Source organism: Oncorhynchus mykiss, chromosome 26, assembly GCF_013265735.2.
Source record: "Oncorhynchus mykiss isolate Arlee chromosome 26, USDA_OmykA_1.1, whole genome shotgun sequence".
Taxonomy (NCBI): Eukaryota; Metazoa; Chordata; class Actinopteri; order Salmoniformes; family Salmonidae; genus Oncorhynchus; species Oncorhynchus mykiss.
The window spans coordinates 14,315,210-14,331,840 of NC_048590.1; the positions used below are offsets into that span (position 1 = coordinate 14,315,210).

Consider the following 16,631-nt stretch of genomic DNA (forward strand, 5'->3'; position numbering starts at 1 on the left):
AAGCTTAACTTCAGTGATGCGGATTGAAGAGAGCCCCTCATTTCCTCACCTTTGGTCATGTATTTATTTTTCTTTAGAATATACATGCCTTGGCACAGTCACACTCAAATGAGATATTTGGAATTTTTAAGCGTGAAAGTTGGAGAGATAGCTGTGGAGAGGAAGAAGGACAGAGAAAGAGATGCAAACTTGTCCACTGTTTATAGCGCCACCATGTGGCCAGCAGTACATACAGCAGGTGAACGCAGGTAGCTAGAGTTCCATTACTGAAATCTGCATGCCAGCTTCATTGATAGTTTCACTTGAAATACAAATTATAATTCATGGCTGTTCTTGTCTGTGGAATTTAAACAACAGATGTTGGCAGTTATAAAAGTGAATTTGAGCAATTAAACATAATGACTTTTGGATACTGGTGAATGTCATGTCTCCCAAAAAAGCCACACAACACTTCAAATTGAAAACAATAACATTTATAGATTTATAGGTTATACATTTCATGATATAATAGCGATATATTATTATTATTGGCAAAGATACTGTACTCCAACTGCATTTCTATACATAAATACAAAATGTGAGGTAGGGCCTCAATGATTGATGATTTTCAAAATAAATAATTCATTTCACATATATTTGTATATGCTAAATATTTTTTTTATATCTGTCACAGATTTCAAAACATACATTTATATTATATATCTATTCTCTATTTTCAAACCAAAGGATGGCATGGGCTGTTGGAGGCACATATCTATATCCATAGGCAGCAGTACCTCACATAGAACACACAGAAATAAATTACATTACCCAAGTAATTAGACATTTAACCTATGCATTCATAGGTCCACAATAAAGTGCCAAAAAGACACAACATACATAACAATAGGGATATACCAGTACCATATGAGACAGACAATACGTCTTGAGTTACATACAATATTTTACTATTAGAGGATACCTATAAGGTCAATGGTTACCTGAAGATGTTTTGTAACATATTGGCAAACATTAAGGATCACTAGGTGGGATATGAATGGCAGTATCTCAATCTCCTAAACACAAATAGCAAGTTTTTTGTATTTTTTTGTGTGTATTTTTTCAGAACCCTATGTTCTGATGAAAAAAAGTTGTTCTCCCTCTTTGGTTACCTACTGCCCAAAGTTGACCCACAGGTATAGCAATGGAAAGTTTATTATTTTGTATTGTTCTTTGTGAAGGAAAATACCGGGGTAAACTATAACCCTGGTTTGTCAGTGCTTTGAGGAACATAAAAGCACGCTAAGGAGACATGCGAGGGGGAGAAGGGAGGAGAGAAGGAAGCAGAAGGAAGAAAGCGTACATAGACACGGAAGCACAGGAACACAAACAGCACAAGCTAGCTTTCTAACGTTTAATTTCCTGTTCAATCCTGTTGAAAACAGGAAGCTAATCCCCATGTCCTCAACGAAAGCATCAAATTGGCTACACAAGGACAGAGCTATTCCAAGCAGCGCTTAGATTTACATTTGACATTTTAGCCACTTAGTAGACGCTTTTATCCAGAGCGACTTACAGGAGCAATTCGGGTTAAGTGCCTTGCTTAAGGGCACAGCGACAGATTTTTTACCTAGCCCGGGGATTCGAAGCAGCGACCTTTCGGTTACTGGCCCAACACTCTTAACCGCTAGGCTATCTGCCGCCCCTACATGAATTGTTAGAGGTTGGCCCAGCGCAAACGTTACAATCTATCACAGCGCAAAAATGTTCTCTTTCTCTCTCTCTGTCATTGGAAGATAATGGATAATGTGTATACAGGAGTGTACATAGTCGTGATGCACACAAGAATTCACTCTGAGACATAAATAATAAAAAAAACCTGACCTGCTGGTTTATTCATCCTTGCCTTCAAGTGAGTCAAACAAACACATTATTGGACCTGTTCTTTTTTTCACCCGCAACAGAACCGTCCCTAGTCTTTAGGGTGGCCCTAAGCTGAATTTTTGTTGGGGGACCCCATGTTGATGATGGGGATAACTTCATTTGATTCATAGTTAATTTCCTGCAATTCTACAAATTCTGCAAAGGGGCGTAGAGAAAATGTTGCAGTTTTAAAGTAGGTTTGCTGCAATTCTACAGATTTTGACCCAAATTAAAAAATAAAGAAAAACCCTTCAGTAAGTAGGTGTGTCCAAACTTTTGATGGGTACTATATATATATATATGTCAGTACACACTGCATCATTTCTAGGCAGTTAGTTTAATTTACATGTATTGCCTATTTTATAAAAGCAAAAAAATTATATGTATCATAATGTGCCATAGGTCAGAGGTCTGATGAATACCAATGTTTCTCAGTCTGTCAATTTTGATTTTTGTGCCTTTTTCTTTGTGTAGAAGTTTTCATTATCACTATACACAAAGATAGAAGAAGAAAACAATCACACACACACACACGCGCATGCACACACACACACCTCCATAAGGAGTAGTCCAGATGTAGTGGAGATGTCGAGAGCTCCAAGTTCCTCTGTGTCCACATCACTAAGGAATTAACATGGTCCACACACACCCACACAGCTGTGAAGAGGGTACGACAATGCCTCTTCCCCATCAGGAGGCTGAGAAGATTTGGCATGGGCCCTCAGATCCTCAAAAAGTTCCACAGCTGCACCTCGACTGGCTGAATCACTGCTTGGTACGGCATCTGCAAGGCGCCCGACCCCAAGGCGCTACAGAGGGTGGTGAGTACTGCCCAGTACTTCACTGGGGCCGAGCTCTCTGCCATCCAGGACCATTGCACCAGGCGGTGTCAGTGGAAGGATAAAAAAATTGTCAAAGACTTTACACAAGCCATAGACTGTTCTCTCTGCTTCCACACGGAAAGCAGTAACAGTGCACTGTTACCGTCTGGAATCAATCAAGTCTGGAATCAACAAGACTCTGAACAGCTTCTACCCCCGAGCCATAAGACTGATGAACAAAACTGCTAAATGGCTACCCGGACTATCTGCATTGACCCTTTTTTGCACTAACTCTCTTGCAGTGACTCTTGCACTGGCTATGCACACACACTGGACTCTACCCACACTCACACATACTTACACTGGCACCCCAACACACACAGACACACACACACTACATATGCACACACACACATAACACACGCACACATGCATACTGATGCCACAGTCACTTTACCCCTACCTATATATACAAAGCTACCTCAATTACCTCGTACTCATCGACTTGGTACGGGTACTCCATAGCCATTTTACTTTAACTCGTTACTGTTATACGTTAATCCCTGTGTATTTATTCCTTGTCACTATTTTTATTACATTTTTTTTATCTTTAATTCTGCATTGTTGGAAAAGGACCCGTAAGCATTTCACTGTTAGTCTACACCTGTTGTCTATGAAGCATGTGACACATACAATTTGATTATATTTTTTTGTCATGTGCAGTCGAATATTGCCATTGCAACATTGTGACACAGTACACATTTTTCTTTTGGAATAGAGATCCCCTCAGAAAGAAAGGGTTCTGGAGTAATGGCTGTGCATGGGTAGGAGGCAGAGGACAGACCATTCTCAGGTCAGGGGTTAGGGAGAGAAAGGGCAGGGTATGGTATGGGTGCCTGCCAGAGAAAGCAACGTTGGAGAGGAGGGCAGCCCCACTTTGCTATAGAGTGGAGGAGAAAGAAGAAGGGAGCAGGAGAGTAGAACCGGGAAATAAAGTGGAGGATGTGTTGGCTTGCTTTTCTCGCACCCACATTGAATGGAAAGAGGAAGGAAAGGAGAGATGAAGTGAAGTGGAGAACAGGAAAAAGAGAAGGAATAGGTGGAGGAGAGGGCAGTGGTAGCCTGCTGCTCTCTCTCTCCCAAGTGCCCCTGCTAAAGTGGTGGTGGTGGTAGTAGTGGAGGCTGCTACTGGTAGGTGCCCAGCTGGAAATCTTTCGGGGGCAGTTTGAGGCCCAGGGAGTTGGATCCATGGGGATCCATCATGTTCTTGTAGCGCTCCCCTCTGTGCTTTGCCAGGAAGGGACCCCAGTCGGGCTGAGGGGAGCACACCAGCTTCAGACGCTGTGGAGGGGAGCGGGGGGGTGGAGTCACACACTTGTTTTAAAATATAACATAATAGAATCAATCAAGTTGGGTAGAATAAATTACAGTAGGACCGTCCTGAGAGATATGAAAATGTTGGGAATGGCAGTTGTTCGTAACACTGAAATGTCTAAACGCATCAAACCTTAATAGAAAATATTGATTGAACATACAGGAGATTTTGCTCAGACTTACTGTATGTGAATACAGTTGCGTACACATGCACGCACACACAGCTCAAACACTTTGATTAATGTGTGATGTAGGGAACTTCAACAAGCACAGCATGGGACTGCTAAGTGTCTGTGTGTCCTGTGCCGATCCGCCACCAGTTATCAGTGGACCAGGGCTGATTTTTCACTTTACTGCCCATTAGAAAATGTATCGCTGACATCAAACACTTCTGGGTGCATGCCAAATGCCACCCTATTCCCTATTTAGTGCACTACTTTTGACAAGGGCCCATAGGGAGACAGGAAGGTCATATTGCAGAGGGATTGTGTGGACCGTTTGTTTATGTAACCTGTGTGAGACGTGCAAAGAAATATTATTATACTACAGTAGAACCCCAAAGATACAAACCTCAGAGTTGTCAACAGAACAGGCAATATCAAACTGAGACGTGTATTAAATACAACAACAAAAAATACTTCTGTATGCTACAGACAAAATGTAAATGTTGCTTACATCTGCTAAAAACACATAAGTATTTACAGTTCAAAAAAACATTTCTTACCCCAGGACATTTAAATGGGTGACTATCCAGGAAAATAAAGAAAAAGTAGCAGATCCGCATAGGTCTGAAGTGTATTTATGGGACATTCAAACAGGCTTACGTGTGCATGTGTGTGGTATTGTGTCCCATACATACCTCCATGAAGCTGCCTGGGGCCAAGTACATTTTGATGACAAACATGATTGGGATCCAGATGACAGAACACACCACCATCAGCCACCCCATCACCATGGACCAGGGAGGGTAGGTGTAGTCCTCATAGGTCATCACCTTCCACTGGTACAGACTCAGCCCCAGGATACCCTGCAGGGAGAGAGATGAGAAAAAGGAGAGGAGAGGAGGGTTAGGAAAGAGAGTAGAATCAAGGAGGAGAGGAGGGGAGATAGAGAAGTGAATGAGGCGGAGGAGGACTGAAGAGAGTGAATTAGTGAGCTGAGGATGTGAAGGAGGAGGTGGAAGAAAGAGAGTGATCAAAAACAGGAAGAAGACTATTAACAGATAAGGAAAGGAAGGATCAGGAGGGTAAGATGAGGAGGGTAAGGGGTGAAGAAGGGAAAAGGGAGAAGAGGAGAAAGAAGAGGAGGACAAGATTAGGCATGCACTCTGCATCACATAAATCCCCGGGTAATTTGTAATCGCCTATAGAGGGGCGGACTGGCTGGGGAGAGCAGTACGCTCGAGCTATAGGAGTGTCGTTTGTCAGTTATGCTCAGCTGTTACTGCAAGAGACATTCTAGCAAACTAGTAATGCCACTGTAGCACCTTCCAATGTGGTGAAACATACACTGAGCCCCACAAAACATTAAGGACTCCTGCTCTTTCCATGACATAGACTGACCAGATGAAAGCTATGATCCCTTACTGGTGTCACTTGTTAAATCCACTTCAATCAGTGTAGATGAAGGAGAAGGGACAGGTTAAAGAAGGAATTTTAAGCCTTGAGTCAATTGAGACATCGATTGTGTATCTGTGCAATTCAGAGGGAAAATGGGCAAGACAAAATATTTAACTGCCTTTGAACAGGGTATGGTAGTAGGTGCCAGGCGCACCGGTTGTGTCAAGTAAGGCAACGCTGCTGGGTTTTTCACGCTCAAGAGTTTCCTGTGTGTATCAAGAATGGTCCAGCACCCAAAGGACATCCAGCAAACTTGACACAACTGTGGGAAGCCTTGGAGTCAACATGGGCCATCATCCCTCCTCTGGTTACATTTACTTTAATACAAAACCTAGGAGGCTCCTCAGCCCCATCCATAGACCTAAAGGGTAATTATGGCGACTTCCAGAGGATGTCCTGCAACCAATCAAAGCTTTTGCAGTATGAACTAACTTGTTGTCCATCCAATCAAAGGATCAGAGAATGAACTTAGTACTACTCATGTGTGATTTAGAAGCTTGGTGAGTTGGTGACATCGTTGGATAGATTGAGATTGAGATTGTAATAGTTGAGCATTTTTCTGATATTATTGGGGATTAGTAGCAATTCCAACTACCTCTCATAGTCTCACGTCAGAATTAAACGTTCATCCATGTTTCTCAAACTTAAAATGTTGAAGTTGTTACAAACGTCAAAGTTAAAAGTGTTTAAGGTTAAGTTTAGTCATTCACTCCAAAATCTTAAGGTTAGGCATTAACTCTGTGGGATATGCTTAAAACAAAAATCGCAAAAACAATTTCCCATCACTGAATTCGAACTTGCAACCTTTGGAATCCGAGGCAGAGGCTTCTGCTCATCCCCCATCCATCGACAACGCCCTAGCAAAAGGTAGCAGCGCTCACTGTTGCCCCTAGTGGCCGGTTTTTACGTTATCTCCCGATGTCCTCAGCCATGGATGGACGTCGAATACTTACTTGCATCAGGGGATACCTGGTTGAGCGATTTACCAATATGCATCGGCCCCAGTTCAAATGTTTAAGATATGAGTGCATTGGTCTGCAGGAACCCAAACCGATCCGGCCTATCCTGCGTATTTCTGATCTTGCACATCTGCGGGGCACCTTCAGCATTCAAATGCTTGTGAAAGGGCTTGTGCAATATAAGGTTTTATTAGTCGAGTGACAACAAATGTAATTTGGTTGGTGATTGTTAACAAATGCGCTGTTGGAAAATGTGTGTTACCGGAATAAAAGTAGCCTAACTCATCTGGCTATAGCCTACCTGCTGATCAGGGATAACATTCGATTTTATTTTTATTTTTACAAAATCAATAAATAGTTGTAGTAGTTGTGCTTTAAACAACCAGTGTTTAGATATACCGGGTCAAGTTGATCATTTCATAACGAAGACAGGAATCACTACATGGTCGAAGTGGGAGGAGAAGCACTCTGTAAAAATGTCGAAATGGTCTAAATTATGAAATTTTGAGACAGGGGTGAAATCTAAAATGGTGCTATTTATTCATTGGCTATGTCATTGCTATTTTTTTAAGATAAATATTGATACATTACTAGCTCAAACTCTTTTAATCTGGTAAAATGAGATGGTGATTTCAGATCAAAAGTGGTCTGATAGTGGGGTGGTAGATGCCCACTAGGTTCCCTTATGGCTCAGCTCAGGTGACTACACATACTGTACCATAGACATACATACATACAGTATATTTGGAAAGTGTTCAGACCCCTTGACTTTTTCCACATCTTGTTACGTTGCAGACTTATTCTAAAATGTATTGAATTGTTTGTTTTTCTCTCAACAATCTACACAAAATACCCCATAATGACAAAGCAAAAACACTTTTTTCGAAATGTTTGCAAATTTATGAAAAAAAAAATAGAATTATTACATTTAGGTCAGTATTCAGACCCTTTACTCAGTACTTTGTTGAAGCACCTTTGGCAGCGATTACAGCCTTGAGTCTTCTTGGGTATGATGCTACAAGCTTGGCACACCTGTATTTGGGGACTTTCTTCCATTCTTCTCTGCAGATCCTCTCAAGCTCTGTCAGGTTGGATGGGAAGCTTTGCTGCACTGCTATTTTCAGGTCTCTCCAGAGATGTTTCATCAGGTTCAAGTCCGGGCTCTGGCTCGGTCACTCAAGGACAGTCATACATTCAGCCACTCCTGCGTTGTCTTGGCTGTGTGCTAAGGGTCGTTGTTTTCTAGTCCCTGCCGCTGAAAAAAATCCCCACAGCATGATGCTGCCACCACCATGCTTCACTGTAGGGATGGTTCCCTACGGTTTTCTCCAGATGTTATGCTTGACATTCAGGCCAAAGTTTTCGAACTTGGTTTCATCAGATCAGAGAATCGTGTTTCTCATGGTCCGAGAGTCCTTTAGGTGCCTTTTGGCAAACCCCAAGAGTGCTGTCATGTGCCTTTTACTGAGGAGTGGCTTTTGTCTGTCGACTCTACCATAAAGGCCTGATTGGTGGAGTGCTGCAGAGATGGTTGTCCTCCTGGAAGTGTCTCTCATCTCCACAGAGGAACTCTGGAGCTCTGTCAGAGTGACCATCGAGTTCTTGGTCACCTCGCTGACCAAAGTCCATCTCCCCCGATTGCTCAGTTTAGCCAGGCGGACAGCTCTAGGAAGAGTCTTGGTGGTTCCAAACTTCTTCCGTTTAAGAATGATGGAGGCCACTGCGTTCTTGGGGAACTTTCCTCAGACTTCTGCCTCAACACAATCCTGTCTTGGAGTTCTATGGACAATTCCTTCGATCTCATGGCTTGGTTTTTGCTCTACATGTCCTGGCAACTGTGGGACCTTATATAGACAGGTGTGTGTCTTTCCAAATCATGTCCAATCAATGAAGTTGTAGAAACATCTCAAGGTTGATCAATGGAAACAGGATGCACCTGAACTCCATTTCGAGTCTCATAGATTAGGTTATGAATACTTTATTTATGTTTCTAATTTTTATTTTTCATAAATTTGCAAACATTTCAAAAAATATGTTTTCACTGTGTCATTATGGGCTATTGTGTGTTGATTGATGAGGAAAACATTTCAATTTAATCCATTTTAGAATAAGGCTGTAACGTAACAAAATGTGGGAAAAGTCAAGGGGTCTGAAAACTTTCCGAATGCACTGTATACACCATCTTTACACACAAGTAAGCTCAGACAGATCCTGCTCAGAGAGGCCCAGATCATGAGCTCCATCAGCAGATTTTAATTTAGAAAACAGAAAAGGAATGTCTCAATGCAACAAGTGTTAGTGCATTGAATCATATAGCATCGAACAGAATCGCATTGATTCGTTCCTCTAATCAAAAGGAATCGCATCGAATCGCTTCAAACTGAAAGGTACCATTCGTGCATCGTATTGGAGCCCATGTATCTAGATACATTTCTAATTGTCTTACAGTGCCTTGTAAAAGTACTCATCCCCCTTGTTGTTTTTACAACCTGTAATTTAAATAGATTTTTTATTTGGATTTCATGTAATGGACATACACAAAATAGTCCAAATTGGTGAAGTGAAATGAAAACAATAACTTGTTTTAAAAAAATGCAACAACAAAAAAATATGGAAAAGTGGTGCAACACCACTAAGCAAGGGGCACCAGCAAGCAAGCGGCACCATGAAGACCAAGGAGCTCTCCAAACAGGTCATGGACAATGCTGTGGAGAATTACAGATCAGGGTTGGGATATAAAAAAATATCTGAAACTTTGAACATCCCACAGAGCACCATTAAATCCATTTTTAAAAATGGAAAGAATATGGCACCACAACAAACCTGCCAAGAGAGGGTTTGTTGACCAGGCAGGGACCAGGAAAGGAGGGCATCAATCAGAGAGGCAACAAAGAGACCAAAGATAACCCTGAAGGAGCTGCAAAGCTCCACAGCGGAAATTGGAGTATCTGTACACAGGACCATTTTAAGCCGTACACTCCACAGAGCTGGGATTTATGGAAGAGTGGCCAGAAAAAAGCCATTGCTTAAAGGAAATAAATAAGCAAACATGTTTGGTGTTCGCCAAAAGGCATGTGGGAGACTCCCCAAACAAATGAAAGAAGGTACTCTGGTCAGATGAGACGAAAATGGTTTTTGGCCATCAAGGAAAACTCTATATCTGGTGAAAACCCAACACCTCTCATCTCCCCGAGGACACCATCCCCACAGTGAAGCATGGTGGTGGCAGCATCATGCTGTGGGGATGTTTTTCATCAGGGAACTGGTCAGAAGTGAAGGAATGATGGATGGCGCTAAATACAGGAAAATTCATGAGGGAAACCTGTTTGTCTTCCAGAGATTTAAGCTGGGACGGAGGTTCACCTCCAGCAAGACAATGACCCTAAGCATACTGCTAAAGCAACACTTGAGTGGTTTAAGGGGAAACATTTAAATGTCTTGGAATGGCCTAGTCAAAGCCCAGACCTCAATTCAATTGCACACCAGCAGAACCCATACATCTTCAAGGAGCTGGAGCAGTTTTGCCTTAAAGAATGGGCAAAAATCCCAGAGCCTAGATGTGCCAAGCTTATAGAGACATACCCCAAGAGACTTGCAGCTGTAATTGCTGCATACAGTGGCTCTATGAAGTATTGACTTTAGGGGGTGAACATTTTGCACGCTAAAGTTTTCTGTTTATTTATGTCTTAATGCTTGTTTGTTTCACAATAAATAATATTTTGCATCTTCAAAGTCATGTTGTGTAAATCAACTGATACAAACCCTCCAAAAATCTATTTTAATTCAGGTTGTAAGGCAACAAAATAGAAAAAATGCCAAGGGGGTGAATACTTTCCCAAGAAACTGTAAAGGGGAATGATGCACATCCTCAGATATTATTCAAATCAGGAGATGGAGGAGGTACAGTTGAAGTAGGACGTTTACATACACCTGAGCGAAATACACTAAAACTCAGTTTTTCAAAATTCCTGACATTTAATCCTATTAAAAAATTCCCTGTCTTAGGTCAGTTAGGATCACCACTTTATTTTAAGAATGTGAAATGTATTAGAGAGAATGATTATATTTCATATTTTATTTCTATCATCACATTCCTAGTGGGTCAGAAATTGACATACACTCAATTAGTAGCATTGCCTTTAAATTGTTTAACTTGGATCAAATGTTTTGGGTAACCTTCCACAAGCTTCCTACAAGAAATTGGGTGAATTTTGGCCCATTCCTCCTGACAGAGCTGGTGTAACTGAGTCAGGTTTGTAGGCCTCCTTGCTCGCACACGCTTTTTCAGTTCTGCCCACAAATGTTCTATAGGATTGAGGTCAGGGCTTTGTGATGGCCACTCCAATACCTTGACTTTGTCATCCTTAAGCCATTTTGCCACAACTTTGGAAGTATGCTTGGGGTCATTGTCCATTTGGAAGAACCATTTGCGACCAAGCTTTAACTGATGTCTTGAGATGTTTCTTCAATATCTCTACATCATTTTTCTCCCTCATGATGCTATCTATTTTGTGAAGTGCACCAGTCTCTCCTGCAGTAAAGCACCCCCACAACATGATGCTGCCACCTCCGTGCTTCATGGTTGAGATGGTCTTCTTCGGCTTGCAAGCATCCCCCTTTTCCCTCCAAACATAATGATGGTCATTATGGCCAAACAGTTACATTTTTGTTTCATCAGACCAGAGGACATTTCTCCAAAAAGTACATCTTTGTCCCCATGTGCAGTTGCAAACCATAGTCTGGCATTTTTATGGCGGTTTTGGAGCAGTTGCTTCTTCCTTGCTGAGCGGCCTTTGAGGTTATCTCGATATAGGACCCGTTTTACTGTGGAAATATATATTTTTGTACCTGTTTCCTCCAGCATCTCCATAAGGTCCATTGCTGTTGTTCTGGGATTGATTTGCACTTTTCGCACCAAAGTACGTTCATCTCTAGGAGACAGAACGCGTCTCCTTCCTGAGCGGGTATGACGGCTGCGTGGTCCAATGGTGTTCATACTTGCATACTATTGTTTTTACAGATGAAACTGGTACCTTCAGGTATTTGTAAATTGCTCCCAAGGATGAACCAGACTTGTGGAGGTGGACAATTGTGTATTCTGAGGTCTTAGCTGGTTTCTTTTGATTTCCCCATGATGTCAAGCAAAGAGGCACTGAGTTTGAAGGTAGGCCTTGAAATACATTCACATTAGGGTACACCCCTAATTTACTGAAATGATGTCAATTATCCTATCAGAAGCTACTAAAGCCATGACATAATTGTATGGAATTTTCCAAGCTGTTTAAAGGCACAGTCAACTTAGTGTATGTAAACTTCTGACCCACAGGAATTGTGATACAGTGAATTATAAGTGAAATAATCTGTCTATAAACAATTGTTGGAAAATGACTTGTGTCATGCACAAAATAGTTGTCCTAACCGACTTCCCAAAACTATAGTTTATTAACAAGGAACTTGTGGAGTGGGTGAAAAATGAGTTTTAATAAATCTTCTTATGGAGGTGGTCCCTGCACAGGGATAGCTCAGCGGAAATTTCAGAGCGCCACCTATAGTACTTGAGTAAAGTACTCGATAAAACTCAAACTTTCATAAAAATACACATGCAAGGTACTGAATTAAAGCTACACTCGTTGTGAATCTAGCCACCAAGTCAGATTTGTAAAATGCTTTTCGGCGAAAGCATGAGAAGCTATTATCTGATAGCATGCACCCCCCAAAATACCAGCACGACACGTAAACAACAGATTTTGCGGTAGCCGGCGCTACCCAAAACGCAGAAATAAAATATAAAACATTCATTACCTTGGACGAGCTTCTTTGTTGGCACTCCTATATGTCCCATAAACATCACAATTGGGTCTTTTTCCCGATTAAATCCGTCATTGTATACCCAAAATGTCATTTGCTGAAGACCAGTCTGATGCTGAGAAAAGTCCATTTACAAGACGCAACGTCACTTTTTAAAATTACAAAAGTCGCTTATAAACTTTTACAAATCACTTCAAACGACTTTTCTAAACCAACTTTAGGTATTAATAAACGTTAATGATGTATCAAATTGATCACGGGGCGATCTGTATTCGATAGCAGCAAGTCTGGAAATCATCGTCCATTTTTTCAGTTTCACAACATACTGTGGTGCGCCTCAAGAAAGGAGGGGTCTATTCGTGTTGTAACCAAGGATAAATGATTCTGATGTTTATAGCACTGGCGACATCGTGTGGAAGCTGTAGGCGTTTACAGGGGATTCGCATATATTTTCTCTCGTCTTAAACAAGTCATTGAATGGCGGACAAATATTTTGTTTTTGTTTTTGGTAAACAGTTTTACCAGGGATTTTTACTCCTAAACACGTTCTGTTATAGCCACAGACACGATTTAACCAGTTTTAGAAACTTCAGAGTGTTTTCTATCCACACATACTTATCATATGCATATACTATATTCCTGGCATGAGTAGCAGGACTTAGAAATGTTGCGCGATTTTTAACAAAAAGCTGCGAAAATTCGCATCATCCATAACAGAACCTAAGTGTATGTAAAACTCCGACTTCAACTGTATATTACATTTTGTTTTCTTGGTTTTAGAACTTTATTTTTGTGTCGCATTAGTGTACAGTTGTGGCAAAAAGTTTTGAGAATGACACAAATATTAATTTCCACAAAGTTTGCTGCTTCAGTGTCTTTAGATATTTTTGTCAGATTGTACTATGGAATACTGAAGTATAATTACAAGCATTTCATAAGTGTCAAAGGCTGTTATTGACAATAACATTAAGCTGATGCAAAGAGTCAATATTTGCAGTGTTGACCCTTCTTTTTCAAGTCCTCTGCAATCCGCCCTGGCATGCTTGCATAATCAATGCTTGGAGTTTGTCAGAATTTGTTTTTTTTTGTTTGTCCACACGCCTCTTGAGGATTGACCACAAGTTCTCAATGGGATTAAGATCTGGGGAGTTTCCTGGCCATGAACCCAAAATATCGATGTTTTCTTCCCCAAGCCACTTAGTTATCACTTTTGCCTTATTGCAAGGTGCTCTATCATGCTGGAAAAGGCATTGTTCGTCACCAAACTGTTCCTGGATGATTGGGAGAAGTTGCTCTCGGAGGATGTGTTGGTACCATTATTTATTCATGTCTGTGTTCTTAGGCACAATTGTGAGTCAGCCCACTCCCTTGGCTGAGAAGCAACCCCACACATGAATGGTCTCAGGATGCTTTACTGTTGGCATGAAACAGGACTGATGGTAGCGCTCACCTTGTCTTCTCCAGACAAGCGTTTTTTCCGGATGCCCCAAACGATCGGAAAGGGGATTCAGTCCAATCCCAGTACCTTTGCAGAATATCAGTTTGTCCCTGATGTTTTTCCTGGAGAGAAGTGGCTTCTTTGCTGCCCTTCTTGACACCAGGCCATCCTCCAAAAGTCTTCACCTCACTGTGCGTGCAAATGCACTCACACCTGCCTGCTGCCATTCCTGAGAAAGCTCTGTACTGGTGGTGCCCCGATCCCGCAGCTGAATCAACTTTAGGATACGGTCCTGGCGCTTGCTGGACTTCCTTGGGCGCCCTGAAGCCTTCTTCACAATAATTGATCCGCTCTCCTTGAAGTTCTTGATGATCCGATAAATGGTTGATTTAGGTGCAATCTTACTGGCAGCAATATCCTTGCCTGTGAAGCCCTTTTTGTGCAAAGCAATGATGACAACACGTGTTTCCTTGCAGGTAACCATGGTTGACAGAGGAAGAACAATGATTCCAAGCACCACCCTCCTTTTGAAGCTTCCAGTCTGTTATTCGAACTCAATCAGCATGACAGAGTGACCTCCAGCCTTGTCCTCGTCAACACTCACACCTGTGTTAATGACATGATGTCAGCTGGTCCTTTTGTGGCGGGGCTGAAATGCAGTGGAAATGTTTTGGGGGGATTCAGTTCATTTGCATGGCAAATAGGAACTTTGAAATTAATTGCAATTCATCTGATAACTCTTCATAACATTCTGGAGTATATGCAAATTGCCATCATACAAACTGAGGCAGCAGACTTTGTGAACATTAATATTTGTGTCTTTCTCAAATCTTATGGCCACGACTGTAATGTATTTACATTTGCATTGCTAATTTCAATAGCAAATAGTTAGCTACCAGAGTGCAGTTTTCTCCACCAGAATGACTAACGCTAACAACAATATAGTGGATTTCCACTAAAGTTCCACTAAAAAGGGCAACTACAAGGAGCTTGCAGAGATAATTGCATGTTACATTGCTTCATTTGCTGAGCATATGGGAATTTCTTCTGTCTGAATAAACTTCCATCGCATCATCCTCCAGTATTTAATTAGCAAACGTGATAACACATAACTCCCGACAGACACAAGCAAAAACTCTTTATATAAATGTTGCAGCAGCCTAGGAAAAACAAGATGATTTATCAGTAGGCTAATTTTTAAAAAGCAAGTGCATACAGCCTGTGAACCTTGTCTATCTGTTCAGGGCAAACAAATTGGTAACGTTATGCATACTATGTTATAGTCAATGTTTTGGTGTCAAGAGAAAATCTGAATGTGATCAATTGTGGTTTATATTCCAAGTTGGGCTGGCTAGGTTAAGTTACCAGATAAGTAAAAACTCTGTGCACCAGGGATTGTTTTGGCCTCATATCCTCATTTTATAACTGCTGTGATCCCTTCCCAAAACTGTGTAAGTAGCCCTCATGTTTGGATAAATACCATTGTAGAATGATTTTACTCCCTGCTTGGACTAACTCATTCTTAGCTCTTTTGTCTAAATGTGTTATGCTATTGTTTTCTTGTCTTCCCAGTCAAATCCTGTCCTGCCCTCAGTGGATGAGTTGAGCTCTTCTCCAACATGCATCCATGATGAGCCTGTCCTGCACTGAAGCCTCTGAACACCTCAACTCATGCCTCATACCCTGATTCAATCACTGCTGTGATCCCTTCCAAACACTGTTCAAGTAGCCCTCTCATTCCCATTCCCCATAATATTTTACTACAAATGTCTTTATAAAACATTTTAGGTTAAAATAATTCGTCTTTGACGATTTTTTAAACACACTTTGTCGTCTCTATGAAGTACGTGCCTACACCATGGGTCTCCCAACCTCCTCAACTTTTCAAGTCACAAACCTTCACTGCATCTGTTTTGTCACAGTTATGACAACATTATGTAGGCTATAGGAGTTGAGCATTTCGAATAGCACAAACAACCTTTGTTATAATGGTGAAAAGTGAGGAAAACAATTTCCGTTTCAGTTGGGGAAAACTATTTTCGCTTTGTTCCCTTTCTTGGAAAACACTCGCTTCTGTAAATTGATTTTGGCCCCTAAATTTGAAAAGGCTGCAGTGAAAAGGGAAACACTTTAGTAGGTGTGTTGTGTTTGTGTGTGTGTATGCACACATCTGTGTGTCTGTACCTGTGAGTGAGTGAGTGAGTGAGTGAGTGAGTGAGTGAGTGAGTGAGTGAGTGAGTGAGTGAGTGAGTGAGCGTGCTAGTGCGCCTGTGAATATCTAAACCCTATTCCGTATAGATCGGACACAAACACATACAGTCAGAATGGTTGGAGTCACAAAGGCCCAGCAGATTCTCCAGAAGCGGTTTGGTTGGAAGCCAATCATCATTTCAATGTCCTCGCAGAACCTCTGCAGGCCTAGAAAAAGGGGAATAGAGGGAAAAGAGGGGTTGAGGGGATAATCTGACACACAGAACCTCCATCCAAAATGGCACCCTATTCCCTATCTGTATAAGCATCTGGTCAAAAGTAGTGCACTATATAGGGAATAGGGTGCCATTTGGGACGTGCCCAGAGAGTGAACCAGTTTCACCCAGAGCTCCAGACAAGAGAGCTCCACACAGGCCCCCTACAAGGCACATCCCTTCCCAGGGAGAACCTGGGACATTTATTATCCTCCAAAACAATGTGGCTTGACAATTGTCACAAT

At 41.6% G+C, this 16,631-nt stretch overlaps 1 protein-coding gene across 4 annotated transcripts in view; it reads right to left on the reverse strand.

Annotated features, from left to right (window-relative positions):
- Window positions 1–3,094: 3,094 nt before the first annotated feature.
- Window positions 3,095–16,631, reverse strand: part of LOC110506271 (sodium- and chloride-dependent glycine transporter 2-like) — a 50,570-nt gene continuing 37,033 nt past the window's right edge. For 3 of the 4 annotated variants that reach the window (XM_036964282.1, XM_036964284.1, XM_036964283.1), the window contains exons 14-16: window positions 16,239–16,339; window positions 4,957–5,124; window positions 3,095–4,064 (exon numbers count right to left, since the gene is read on the reverse strand). In XM_036964282.1, coding sequence (XP_036820177.1) covers window positions 3,909–4,064; window positions 4,957–5,124; window positions 16,239–16,339 — 425 coding nt within the window. In that variant the 3' untranslated portion in view covers window positions 3,095–3,908. Of the gene's footprint in view, window positions 4,065–4,956; window positions 5,310–16,238; window positions 16,340–16,631 lie in introns of those variants that run through there. The other variant, XM_036964285.1, reaches the window with a different exon arrangement.